The sequence below is a fragment of the Hipposideros armiger genome, unplaced genomic scaffold (genome assembly GCF_001890085.2).
Source record: "Hipposideros armiger isolate ML-2016 unplaced genomic scaffold, ASM189008v1 scaffold_469, whole genome shotgun sequence".
NCBI lineage: Eukaryota > Metazoa > Chordata > Mammalia > Chiroptera > Hipposideridae > Hipposideros > Hipposideros armiger.
Window position 1 is genome coordinate 499,875 of NW_017731819.1, and position 14,169 is coordinate 514,043.

General features: G+C 41.4%; 1 protein-coding gene across 3 annotated transcripts in view; it reads right to left on the reverse strand.

Annotated features, from left to right (window-relative positions):
• Positions 1-3,723: 3,723 nt before the first annotated feature.
• Positions 3,724-14,169, reverse strand: part of LRRC42 (leucine rich repeat containing 42) — a 22,479-nt gene continuing 12,033 nt past the window's right edge. For all 3 annotated transcript variants that reach the window (XM_019666391.1, XM_019666390.1, XM_019666389.1), the window contains exons 3-8: positions 11,914-12,045; positions 10,619-10,737; positions 9,363-9,451; positions 9,077-9,190; positions 5,294-5,378; positions 3,724-4,224 (exon numbers count right to left, since the gene is read on the reverse strand). In XM_019666391.1, the coding sequence (XP_019521936.1) occupies positions 3,950-4,224; positions 5,294-5,378; positions 9,077-9,190; positions 9,363-9,451; positions 10,619-10,737; positions 11,914-12,045 (814 nt within the window). In that variant the 3' untranslated portion in view covers positions 3,724-3,949. The remainder of the gene's footprint in view (positions 4,225-5,293; positions 5,379-9,076; positions 9,191-9,362; positions 9,452-10,618; positions 10,738-11,913; positions 12,046-14,169) is intronic.

The following is a 14,169-nucleotide window of genomic DNA, read 5'->3' on the forward strand; positions in this document are numbered from 1 at the left end:
CTGGTTTGTTCCTTGTAGCATACAAACATCTGCTGTGTTGCTGTCTTTCTGATATCAAAATAGACTTCTATATCGGGTTCTCCTCTGGCTACTTTCTCAACTCCAAATCAAATTGCTGGTACCTATATCTCCTGCCCTCTTTGCACCAGGGGGTATGGCTGGGGACCTCCACGGTCTTGGAACACACCCTTCTCTTGGCTTCTGTAATGGTGAACTCTCCTGATTTCATTCTTCTACAACCATGTCTTCTCAGTTGCCTTTTCCTCTGCTTCCATTTAGATGTTGCCATTCTCTGGGACTCCATCTTTAGCCATCTGCTCACCCCATTTTATCTCAGTGGTTCGTAATTGGGGGGGGTATATTTTCTCCCCTTTGAGAATGTGATGATGGCAGTGGGTCCACCCCACAGGGTGGGGGTTAGGGTGGAAAACCCCACATTTACCCAAACACACATTTTTTCATGCAATTCAAGGTTCTTACCCTGAAGCCTGTTTTTTCTGATTTCATTCTTTTTTTTTCTTTAAGATTTTATTGGGGAACTGGGGGAGGGAACAGCATTGGGAAATTGGGAAAGGAGAACAGACAAGTTGTTGTCCTTTTGTTCTTCAGTCTAGTTGTGGAGGACGTTGCTTCACTGGCCCATGTTGGTATTGTGACCATGGCGCTCTTCCTGGCTGAGGCAGATCGGTCACCAGCCATTGGACAACCGCTCACAGTGGCTTACAGCAGCTCACGGCAGCTGCTGGCCACTCACGCTGGCTGCCGGCCACTCACGGTAGCTTACAGCAGCCCACTGCAGCAGGGGCTGCAGCCTACGCTGTCACCTGCGACTTACGGCAACCCAGTTCCTCTTAGCTGTAGAGGGCAGTGCCACTGGCCCATGTGGGATCCGAACCAGTGGCCCTGCTGCTCAGAGCTTGCACTCTCAAGCCAACTCATAACCAAAGAGCCACACGGCCGGCCCCTGATTTCATTCCTATCCCTGGCTTCTTCCCAGTCTTTCTCCCAGGTCCATAGCTCTCTTGACCCTCAGACTACCAGATTAATAGTCTCCTAGACAGTGTCATCTGGTTGTCCCTCAGGCACCATAAGCTCTACAAACTCCAAACTGAACTCATCTGACACCTGGACTTGTTCCTGCTTTGGTGCTCCCATTTCAGCGGTTACTTCCTTCAGGCTAAAACCATGAAGTCATCTTTGAAACACTCCCTCTTCCATAGGTCAACACCAGCTCTTTCAGTTCCACAACCAAGCTTCATAGCAGCAGTGTCTGTGTTGTTCATTATGGGTCCCATCACTGAGCAGAATGCTTGGCTCAGAACAGATGCTCAACAAATAGGTACGGAGTGAATGATGACATCTTACTGCCATCCCCTTTGCTGTATCCCCATGCCTTATCTCAGACCTCCCTTGGCTCCTCAGGGACTTCCTCTCCCTGCCAGCTTCCACCTAATAGCCAGAGGCATCTTTCTAAAACACAGACCTCTCATCTCTGCTTTAATCCCTTGCATAGCTCCCTGTGATTTTCAGGATAAGGGCCTTCCCCTGAAGTGGACCCTGCTGGATGCTCTGGCTTTAGTGCTCAACTCTCTCCCATTCCCATCGGCTCCAGCCACCCAGAGCATCCCATGTGGAAATGCTGCCACTCATTTCCACACTCCATGGAGCCTGAAATGCCTGGCCCCTCTCTTTGATTTGATAACTCATATTCATCCTTCAAAACTCAAGCATCATTACCTTTTAGGAAGCATTTCCTGCCTCACAGATCTTAGCATTCCTTCACTGTGGTCCCAAAGCCCTTAAAACTACCCACATCACAGTACTGATCACACTAACTGTACTTGAGAAGTCATTTGTCTGTTCCCTACTTGAGGGCAGGAACTCTTATTTGCTCTAACAAAGCCCACAATAGGTGCCCAATAATTGTTTGCCACATTGAGTGAAAGGATGAATGTATTAGCAAAGATTTTCCAGAGAAACAGAACCAAGTTTCTCTCTCTCTCTCTCTCCACACACACACACACACACACACAGGGATTTATTCTAGGGATCTTTTCTCTTAGGCCTAAACTGATTGGATGAGGCTCATCGACATCATTATGGAGAGTAATCTGTTTTACTCAAGACCTACTGGTTTAAATGTTAGTCACCTATGTAATACTTTCATAGAAACTCCTAGACTGGTATTTCACCAAACAACTGGGCCCCACAGCCTAGTTGGTGACTATTCACCATCATAATGAATAAACTTCTTCCCTCTGAACCTCAGCATCCCCATCTGTAAAATGAAGAGCTGTGAAAATGTTCTAGGATTCTATAAAGAACATGACCTCTCAGTTACATTAACCTACTCCCTTCCTGTCAAAACCTTTTCATTTCTAGGCTTACATTATACACTCTTTTGGTTTTATCTTCAATACCCATTCCCATTTTGCTTGATCTTAAGTGTGGGAAGGCCCCAAGCCCAATCTCAAGCCCTCTTCTTTTTTCTATCTACACCCCCTCTAGGTGATCTCATGCAGTATGGGCACCAAACATCACCTTGATACTGTTGAACTCCAACTTTATTTATGTCTTTAGTCCTGACAGTTCCCCTGAGCTCCAGACTCATATGCCCAATTGCCTACTTGTGCATGCCATCCATCAGGCATCTCAAATTTGTCTAGAACAGAACTCTTGATTTCCCCACCCATCCCAAACCTGTTTTCTTCCTGAATTTTCCCATCATAGTAAATGACACCATTATCCACTCAGTTGCTCAGGTAAAATCTCAGGAAGCAGTCATCTTTGATTTTTATTCCTTCTGTTTCTTAGCTCCTTGACACCAAATGCATCAACATGACCTAGCAGCTCTACCTCCAAAACAGCCCCTGAATCCAACCTCTTCTCATCGTCACTACCATCTCTCTAGTCCTAGCTGCCATCATCTCACCGGAACTTCTTTAATGGTCCCTGCTCCACTGATGCTCCCACTATGATCCATGTTCCACACATTGGGCCCATTAACAGCACGGGTACATTCTTCAAAACACTGCATGCACAACAGAGCTTGAGAAGCACTGGTCTAAGTCATTAGTCTCAGGATCCTCATCTGTCAAATAGAGGTCATAATCCTTACTTTGTAGGACTATTGTGAAGATTTCTGGTGCTTTACTTCATAGACATAGTAGTTGGTAACTATTATTTAAAAGGCAATGTAATGGAGTACATTTTAGAGTTGGACAGAAATGAGTATAAATTCTGGTTCTGTTACTTATAAACTGTGTGACCTTGAACAGCTCACTTAACTTGAGGCTGAGTTTTCTTAACTATAAATAGGAGGTATTCAATAATGGTAGCCATGTATATATACAGAGGGTGCCCAAAAAATGTACACATTTTAAGAAAGGAAAAAACTATTAAGTGTAATACTCAATATATATACCAACAACAAAAGATGAATACAAGTCACGTTTGACTTCTGCAATTACAAGAGGTGCTCAAAGTGGTTCCCATCAGTGTCCAGACACATCTGATTATGACGAACTACTGCTTGAGTGTAGATAACATCTCTTAAAATGTGTATACATTTTTTTGGCACCCCGGTATAAATATATCGCATTGGTTGGGCCAAATTGGGATAACAGCAAATTATGCCAAGCTGCCTGGTCAGTTCACATGGCCTTCCATCCCAAACCAAAGTGTTATTTCTTGTGGCTCCAGTCTGTATTTCACAAGCAGAACTCAAGGACAGCAAAAACGTTTATTTGAAAAAATTACTATGTATTGAAAATATACATTAGAAATTATGACATACTTCCATAGCATTCCCCTCCCCCACCACAAAAGTAGAAATATCTGTTTGCTATACTAATGCCATAGGTAAATTCAAACAAAAGGGAAAACATCATCAGCCCCCTTTCCTCATACATTAGAGTTGGGGGGGAAAAAGTCAACTTCTATCTGCCAATCAATAGGAATTTAACAAGTCCCAGTCTTCCACAGAAAGACACACATATTTCTGCTTTGAAGACTGTGAAGAGTTACTCTGTTCCTTTTCTGGCTCCTCAAAAGCTCTCTTCTTGCTCTTCTTTGACTCCTGGCTTGAGACAGCTTCGCATTTCAACAATGGCCCATGGCAGTCTGGGGCTTTCTCTTTATAGAACTGAAGTTTCTCGGAAGAGTTCATGTTGGTGTCTGCCAGGGGACACTTCACTGGGGTTTCTGTTCGAGCCCGCTTCCCATCTAGAAGAGGGACAGAAGGGAAGGTGATGAGTCTACTATGCTGACATGCTAATGCCTGCCTAAGTCTAGGAAGATGATCCAAGGGAAATGACAAAGGCCCAAAGGGGGTGATGTCTGGATTGATTTTATTCCCTCTTGAGTGCCCTGGAAAGTAACAGTGGCATATGCACCAGCACAGGTTGAAGGCATATACTCTACCACTTCCAGGATAAGCGACCTTGAGCAAGTGACTTAAGATTCAGGTTTCTCATCTTTTATAGAGATATAAAACCTATTTCATAAGGGTGAAGATAAATGAAATAATGTACTCGTACATAAAGTGCTTAGCACAATCCGTGGCACACAGTAAATGCTCAAAAAATGTTAGCTATCACTATTCAAAATCTGGACCTGTTTCTAAGAGTCAAATTTATGGCACAACTGTAGCAAATGACACAACCTTACTATATAATTTTTTGGTATGCCCTAGCTCCTTTATTTTTCCTTCACTTTGATTTCATCATTTAACTCCTTTGTAAAAGTTATGGTAAATTTACCATTTTAACCAGTTTTAAGTGTATAGTTCTCTGGCATGAAGTGCATTCACACTGTTGTGCAAACATCACCACCATCCATCTCCGTAACGTTTTCTTTTTGCAAAACTGAAACTCTGTACCTATTAAACAATAATTCCCTATTACTCCTTCCCCCAAACCCTGGCAACCACCATTCTAGGAACCTCATATAAGAAGAATCACACAACTATTTTTTGACTGGCTTATTTCACTTAGCAAAATGTCTTTAAGTTTCATTCTCTTTTTTTTGGAACAAGATGTGATAGATTCAAATACATATCTACATACATACATTTAATAAACTATTTCATACAATAAGCTATATTCCTGGTGCTAGTGCTCGAAACTAAGTACGGACTTACACTGTAAGCAATGCTGAGAGAACACAAGTCTTAGTGATCTAATTAAGTCAACAGTATCACAATTAATTTTCACACTGAGTGAAGATAACATTACTGCTTTAAGGGTGTAAATAATCTAAGGGCAAAAACTCCAAAGGAAAGGGAATTTCTCACAGAAGTGCTGAGCTGCCTTTCGAGGTTCCGAAGTTTCTCGTAGCTTCACAGCTTCCAAAGTCACACGTTCCCACTGCAGAACAATCTAAAATGTATTTGGAAAGATTTGAATCTGGACAAAATCTCAAGCTTTTAATCTCAAACCTTCCTTGTCCCCCCTGTTCCCTTTCTATAAACAAGCTCCTGTGAAAATCTTACTTCAGATAATTGCTGATAAGAGTAAGAACCAAGTCAAGCCTAGATTTTCTGTTTTAATGCAGGAGTTGGTCAGAATACAAACATGTTGGATATATGTATTTGTGTGACTCAGGAAAAATATATAAAGCTAACTCCCTGGTTTTCATCTCTATTCCAAGCTAGAAATAAATTGCATATCCTTAAACTAAATACTAAAATTTAAAACCTTAGTCATAATACTTTTCACACATTCCCGTATGTCTTAAAATATACCAACCATAACTCAAACTTTTTTTTCCCCAAACTCTTATATGTATGTAAAGTGTCCATATTTCTATATTCTCAAGACACTTCATGATCAGCTTTCATTTTTTTAAACTATTACAAATGTATTTTTATTATAAGCTACTAAAAATTCTTTTGGAAATCTGGCTGAGTACAAACTATACATAAATAAAATAAATGATTATTTTACATACACCATGAGTAACAAGAACTATATTTAATATTTCTCATTATGATATGCAACAAAACGACTGTAAAGAAAAACATTTTCAGGACACAGAGGCAGTACAAGACAGAGTTTACGAATACAATTCCAGAGTTAGCTCCGACACTTACTAGCCACGGGACCCTTGGCAAGTGATTTAATTTCTGAGTCTCAATTTCTTCATCTGTTAAATTAGATAACAGACATGAAGGGTGTAGCACAGTGTCTGGCACACAGAAAGCACTCAATAAATATCAGTTGTCATCCCTTTAATGATAGTTTCCTGATTACAGAAAATGGGGACACATTTAAGAGACTGTCAAGATGGATTAGCTGAATCTGGCGACTCGATAGTCAATAGGAAAAATGGTGATTCCACTAAGAAATAAGAATGTCAATAGGAAGAGCTGTTTGGGGACGGGGAAGAAGAAAATGAGTTAGGTCCCGGACAAGTTGGATTTGAGGTGCCAGGTGGATGATATTTACGAACAGTTCTAGTGTGTGAGAGAAGATGGAATCATCCCCCAGGGACAGTTACGGCCCTGAGAACAGTTAAGATCACCAGGAGAATGAGTGGAGGTGTCAGAGGAGAGGAGGAAGTGAGGAATCAGCAAAAGCTAGAGGGAGAAGTGAGAAAGGGGAGAGCTAGAAGAAAGGCCAAGAGAGAAAAAACATAGGCATGCATGTTTACACCAATGCTGCAGGAAAAGCCAAGACAGGTGACAGAAATCATGTGCCACTCTGAAGAGATCATTTACAGTAGAGCAGAAATGGTCAGAACTAAATTATAAGGGGTTAAGAGCTGAGTAGACAGTGAGGAGGTGGGAGAGGTAAAAATAGAAAACCATTCAGTTGTGTTGGGGGATGAGGAACATGTTAGACTAAGAGGAGCAGCGCAAATATGTTTATACACAAAAAGAAAACAGCCAACAGAGGGTGAGGCTGAAGAGGCAGAGTGTGTGTGTGTGTGTGTTGGGGGGGGCAGTAGAGGGAAATAATGATTAATAAACTATCACAGAGGAAGCTGGTGATCTTTGGGAACAGAACTGAAAAACAAAACAAAACAAAACAACCCCAAAACTTAAAGGGCTAGTCACTGGAATAAAGTAGCATACCTGTTCCCCTTGGATAGGATGAAGTAGAATATAGTTAAAGAAATGAAGAAGTTTTAAACAGAGATAGGGAAGTAAGGGGACTCCTGTTAGATGGCCTCGTTTTTCTGTGTCACCTGCTGAGAATGAGGCAGAAGGAGCATGGAGTCAGTTATTGAAACTGAAACAGTTTCAATAAGGGATCAACAAGAGATAGATAAAGCTCTGTGGCCAAGCCCGAGGGGCCAGGCTGAGGTGCATGGCATGAAGCTACACAGAGCCCAATCTGCTTACTTTCAGGCTAGGCTGCAAGGCACTCTACCCTTACCAAGCTCTGCAAGACACATCCTGGTTTCTGCATTTTACAGATGAAGCAACAGAGACTCAAAGTCACCAGAAGTCATACAGCTATTGGGTTGTCAAGCCAGAATCCCAAACCCAGGTCTCTTTGACTCCATAGCCTATGCTCTTCCCACCATGACACTTGCTACCAAGCTACATCAAGCCTTTGTATGACCATCCCGCACCTGCCTCAAGTCCGCTGGTCATGACTAGGTTTCATCCAGTGCTACAAACTGTGTCTAGCAATGCACTATGATAATTATTTTAGCATGTGTTTTCTGGACCAACTTCAAAGTGCTTGTGAAACACTGACTCACCAGCACCCCCTTCCTGTTTACCTATAGGGAGGTGATAGTACAATCAGGCAGTTTGATAGGTCCACCATCATGCATTACAGCTTGAGCCAAGGAGGGATCCAGAATAATACAGTTTGGGGAGTCCTCCATGCCTCCACAAAGAAACATTGGTTTTAAAGTATCTGAAGAAAACCCTTTTCACAAAGATGGTGCCAAAAGCGAAGCAGGAAGCCCCTGCCCCTCTCAGAGCCAAAGCCAAAGCAGAGGCCTTGAAGGCAAAGAAAGCAGAGCTGAAAGGCGTCCACAGCCACAAAAAGATCTGCACATCACCCACCTTCCGAAGCCCAAGACACTGCAGTTCCGAAGGCAGCCCAAATATCCTGGGAAGAGTGCCCCCAGGAGAAACAAGCTTGACCACTGTGCCATCATCAAGTTCTCCCTGACTACCTAGTTGGCCATGAAGAAAATAGAAGATAGCAATACACTTGTGTTCGTTGTGGATGGATGTCAAGGCCAACAAGCCCCACATCAAACAGGCTGTGAAGAAGCTCTATGATATCGATGTGGCCGAGGTCAACACCCTGATCAGGCCTAATGGAGAGAAGCAGGCATATGTTCAACTGGCTCCCGACTAGGATGCTTTGGATGTTGCCAGCAAAACTGGAATCATCTAAACTGAGTCCAGCTGGCTAGTTCTAAATACAAAAATTTTTCACTGTTGAAAAATAAAAAAATAAAGTGTCTTAGGGAGAAAGGTACCAACCGTGCAACCTGGCATCTACTGGTGCTGTATAATTGGTTACCTTCTGACTTCCTATTTAAGTCTGTACCAACTTGAGGGAGATCGTCAAGAAAATGAAACAGAGTCAAAGTAAAGTTCAGCCAAGAAGTTGAAAATGGGAAGGCTCAGTGAGAGAAGGGCAAGAATAACATTTCCTTACTAAGGCTCTGTGAGGTAAGAAATTTGCCTCCCAAAAAGGGAAGAGTCAGATTTGAACCCTTATCAGTGTGACTTACTCTCTTTCTAGCGTATACACACTGCTAAGAGAATCTGTCCTTCTGAAATTGGGTCATGCTGTTTTTTTCATAGCAAGCCAGGATTCATTTTTTTCTGAATCATTTGTAGGATGGCATTTTCTCCAACGTCCAATAATGATGAGGCATTATCTAGTGACCAGAGCATGAGGTGTAAGGACCAGCATCTAACACCTTTCCTTAGAAAAGTCGCTGGGTCAGCTATAGGCCATTGTTGTCTCTGATTTGACATGAAAATGACAATTCAGCCAAGGAATACCAACAGAATTAACTTTTTGTTCAAAGTATTGAATACAACACTTGGAATTAAAATAAAAGCCATATTTAGTGTAGGGAGGAAAATCTGCAGTACCTGGTCAGCCCAGCCCTCTGTCTTGCAGTTACTGTGATCAAATTCCTTCAAAGGCACTTTGGAGTGGACGAGGCCTATGTGGGTCCGGAGCTTGTGTTTGATGGCTTTGATGTCCTAGTGAGAGAAAGACAGAACAGGAATGCCCACACATCTGGTTAATTTGTACTTGCTTTTAGTAGAAACTAAACACCATCATAAATACCAGCCCTTTCTAAACATCAATTAGCAGAAGAAAAATATCAAATTATGACTGTGGAAAAATAACAGGAGAGTGCAAAAGTCTTACCTTGAGCCCCGTTCCAGAGATATCTAAGCAGTTTAGTTTTCTAAAAGAAAAGAGGTACCCAATTCCTGCATCTGTGATCTTAGGGTTACCTAGATGTCAAAAACATAGGTATTGTTTTGTTACAGAACTACAGAAGGTCAGAAAAAAGGTCAAGCAATGACAAAACATAAAATACTGAATGAGCAAACTTTCCAGAGTAAATTAAATATAGGGATCTTATCCTTAAGATCCTTCATAGCTCTAACTTTCTAGGAGTAGAGGGCTAACAGAAAAATAAACGAACCAGGTTGTTATCCCACAGGGTTTAATTTGCAACCATATGAAAACAGCATAAACAGGTATTAAAATGGTTCATCAGAGTTTGTTCATGGCCATTTCACCTCCAAAGTAAAAAGATTAAAAAAGTTGTTTCAAAGGTACTTAGACATAGAGACTATTACTACTCTTACTAACTTGCATTATTTTCAGAATCTTTTCTTATATATTACCTTCTCACATTGGAAAGCACTACACTTAGCACTGAGTCCCCAAGGCCAGGAGCACAGTGCCTGGCACAGTGTAGATGCTCAAAATAATATTTGTGAATGAATACACTTCTGGGAGTAAGGTAGGACATTCATTATTATCTTCATTTTACAGAAGCCAAAAACAAGGCTTAGAGAGATTAAATAACTTGCCCAAGGGCACACAGCTGCTAATGAGTAGCAGAACAGAGAGTATCCTCTGAACTTAAACCCTGCTCTATCTATTCTTTTGATACCATACCATCCTGCCATATATGGATTCTCAGTTAAATTGTAAATGATCTCTATCAACTTTCTACCATTGGAGTCAGTATCTGGTTAAGCCTCAGTAAATTATCACAATTGTGGATTCATCTAGATTTTCACCAAGCAAATGCTGATTAAAAAAGACCTACCTGATTGACACTATGGATCAGCTACTTAAAAGTAAAGATGAACCAAATGTGCTTTATATATGCTATGAATATGAGGAAAGGCTGCCCTGTCTGCACACAGTGACTGGGATGGATGAATCCACAAGGGCTTTTCCTACCCTGAAGAGATGGCAGCATGCCAGGAGAGGTATTCGGCCTGGAGTTAAGAGCCTCTGGCTTTAGTACTGCTCTGCCACTAACTTGCTGTGGCACCTAGGAAAGCCCCCTCAATTTACCACATCTAATGAAAGGATGAGCTATATGATTTCTAAGGCCATTCTTCCAATATTAATAATCTATAATTTCTAATGAAACTTACAAGATAAGTCTAATAATGTTAGATTTTCAAGGCCTCTTTTCATCACGCGAACTGGTGCTGTCATTTTCCGCACCCCGGCATCAGATAAACAATTATCCTTCAGGTGGAGCTGAGTTACACTAGGGAAACAAAGTCCATAAATAAATTACTTAAAGGGAGCTGGAGAAAGTCTAGGTATGAGAACATAGTTCCATAAATTCCATTAAAAAATATGAAATATTCTCTACCCCCTGCTATTTCACACCCAATGCATTTAACAGGGGTCTTTTGGTGCTATTTCAGCTACTAAGTGAGGGTTAACTTAGGGATCAAACTGTCATGTAGTACTAATCTCAGATGGCAGAGGGCACTAAAGGTATATGGTAGAGTGAGGTAAATGGATTTCATGAAGGAGATAACTATACCTTGTTTCACAAAAAGCTGCACTCCTGGCAAATGCTGTGTGATAACCAAAAACACTCAAAGTATGCCGGGAAAGTCTGCTAAAGAATTCCTATGAAAATTCTTTTGGCAAAGCAAACAATCCTCTAAGTTTAACTAGCTTTATAAAGCCAGATTTTCAGATCGGGTTTTTAAGGTATACCCAAAAGCCAATCCATCCAGCTAACCTGACACTGGTGTATTAATGTGCTCCACTGTTGCACACACAAGAAATCTGAACTTTTACTAACCTCACACAAAAATACCTTTGTACGGGGCAGTATGTAGGTGTTGCTGTTCCAGGCAGGCCCCAGAAGTGGGTGAGACTCAGGTTTATCCCTCTGGGTGTTTATGGCCCACAGAGGAATCCAACTGGCCCCCTCTCTGCAGGTCAGGCTAAGATCAGCCAGACTATTTGTGAGTGGTATAAACTGGAAGATTTCTTTAAATTATGGTCTTGAAAAGGATGTATTTGGCTGTCTTTAATAGTTCACTTTTTAAATAATTTATAGTTCATTGACAGTTAAAATAGAAAATGATAATGACTATGGAAAATTGTCTAACTTCTCATCTCTTGCTAGAATATACTAGGACTAGACAAACAAAGGGAAAGATCATTTTTCAACCCAGCTAGTTGTAAGCACTACATGTTGAAATAAAGGTTATTTAGAAAAATGAACCAATTGATTTATTTTCGTAAGAGTTGTCCAATCTATATTACTTCTACCAAGTAAATGGAGAATGAAAATATTTTAGGAAAAAAAATTAGCAAATAAACACAGGATTGGGAATTGGTATTCTTCAAGACAATCCTATTAGAGCATCCGTTAAACAAATAATAAAACAATTTGTCTGCAATGGTGGCGGATCAATACCTAGACAGGGCCTCGTTAGTGAGATGTTCTAGAAGTTCATGTTCATCTCCAAGCTTGCAACAGGAAAGATCCAGGCAGGTCAGCTCCCGGAAAGACTTAATCTCCTCAAGTTTTTCTGAGATCACCAGATATCTGTGGGGTGTGGAGAGCAAGCAACAGCTTTTCTTGTCCTTCTTTTAAAACATTGTTTGTGGCTTTGTGTGGCAACCAACATTCCATCAGGACAAAGTACTGCGTAATAAAGCAGACTTCACTGATAACTATGTGGGCACAGGTTGAATTTTTTTCATTAATAAACGCCTTGAAAGCCATTTTACATGACACTGGAACAAAAACTTTAAATAAATAAATAAAAGTATATGAACAAAAACAAGTCACAAGAGAAAACATTTGCTTTGTTAGAAGACACTCACTTTGGTGTTGGTGTTGGGACCTCATCAAAGAATTTCCAAACTTTAGGATACTCAAATATTTAATTATTCCTTTAAGGTTGCTTTTTATCTAATGCTCAGTATCCAGTGGTTTGTCAACTGGAAAAGGACCAAGAATGCCAGGTTCTAATCTTCACATCCAAGAACATACCAAAAGGTATTCGGCAGATCACATTTTATCTTTTCTACTCAAACCCAAGTTTGAGTAGCTGCCCACTACACTGTGCCTCTGTTATCCTGCTAACTTTACTCTGAAAGTATGTGCAGCATGACTCCTATGAGGACTCACTCTAATCTAGATGCTTATTAAGACAAACCTGTGAGCCAACCAATTTAATTACACTGGAGCACCTGGCCAAACTGTCATTACTAAGCATCAGGGAGGCCGCTGGAGAGGAAAAGATCACAAAGGCATTCCACAGCCCAGGCTGTGGCCTCCACCCTACTTTCTAGTCATTTATCTATTTTAGATGATGTCAGTAAGAAAAAATGAAAAGGGATTAGGTGTGACAGGAAACAGAGAGGAGAGGATCCTAAAACAACATGGAAACTGACTTGCGGCAAGAGCACGCCTTTCTCATCCACTTTCCTCATGGATGTCTAGAAGTTTTCACAGAGATGGCATGCTGGGACCAGTGGGGTTATACTTCAAAAGTATTCACATTTCTCTTCTGTTGGCAGGATCATAATTATCAAAAACAGGATGCAATAATTGGAGGCTAAGAGGAAAGTTAGATCTTTCTTCCCACTTCCAACAAAAATCAGATTTACTGAAGCTGTGGCTGGCCTGATTGCTAGGTACAGATGGCCTAGGGCAGTGATACCCCCTCTAAGCTGCCTGATGACCGAGCTCAGCTGGATACACAAATGAGCCTTATTTACTCAGACGTATTTTAATTGCACTATAAATAAAGCTGCTGTTTTCCATCTCACAATCACAGAATTGAAGTGGGTTAATGGGGATTTGGAGGATTACTGGCAATTAGAGAAAGGAAAACACACATCCTTTGATCAATTAATCAAAAAATTTTTAGTAATTCTGAAACAAGAGTTATCTGCGAAGGACATAACAATGTATAACATGATGAACAAATATTACAAAAATCAAGGCTGAGAAACCAACATACAAACCACAGACATTACTATTATAGATGCTTATCTATTGTACAACATAATCAAAATTCTAGGGTCTTGCTCAAAACTAGTCTTTCAAATGCCCCTTAAAGAATTCAGAATAGAATAGCAGAGAAGCGAGCTGGCCGAATGGCTCAGTTGGTTAAGAGTTGGCTTAAGAGCTCGAGCTCTGAGCAACAGGGCCGCCAGTTTGATTCCCACATGGGCCAGTGACGCTGTGCCTGAGCTGAGCTGTTACTGAGCTGTCAACAGGTGGCAGGATGGCTCAGCTGGTATAACAAGACTGCCTGTTCAACGGTGGGCTATGCCCACCGGCAACTAAGATTGAACATGGCACCTTGAGCTTAGAGATAGATGGGAAGCCAGATGGCGACAGGCGTTCTCCACAATGGAGATTGAAGAACAACTACTTGGCTGGTCTCCTTCCCCAAATCCCCAACACAATCTTTTCTTTTCTTTTTAAGATTTTATTGGGGAACTGGGGGAGAGGAACAGCGTTGGGGAATTGGGGAAGGGGAACAGACAAGTTGCTGTCCTTTTTGCTCTTCAGTCTAGTTGTGGAGGATGTCACTTCACTGGCCCATGTTGGTATTATCATTGCGCTCTTCCTGGGTGAGGCAGTCGCTTGCTGGCCATTGGGCAGCCGCGCACGGCAGCTCACAGCAGCTCACGCCAGCTGCTGGCTGCTCAC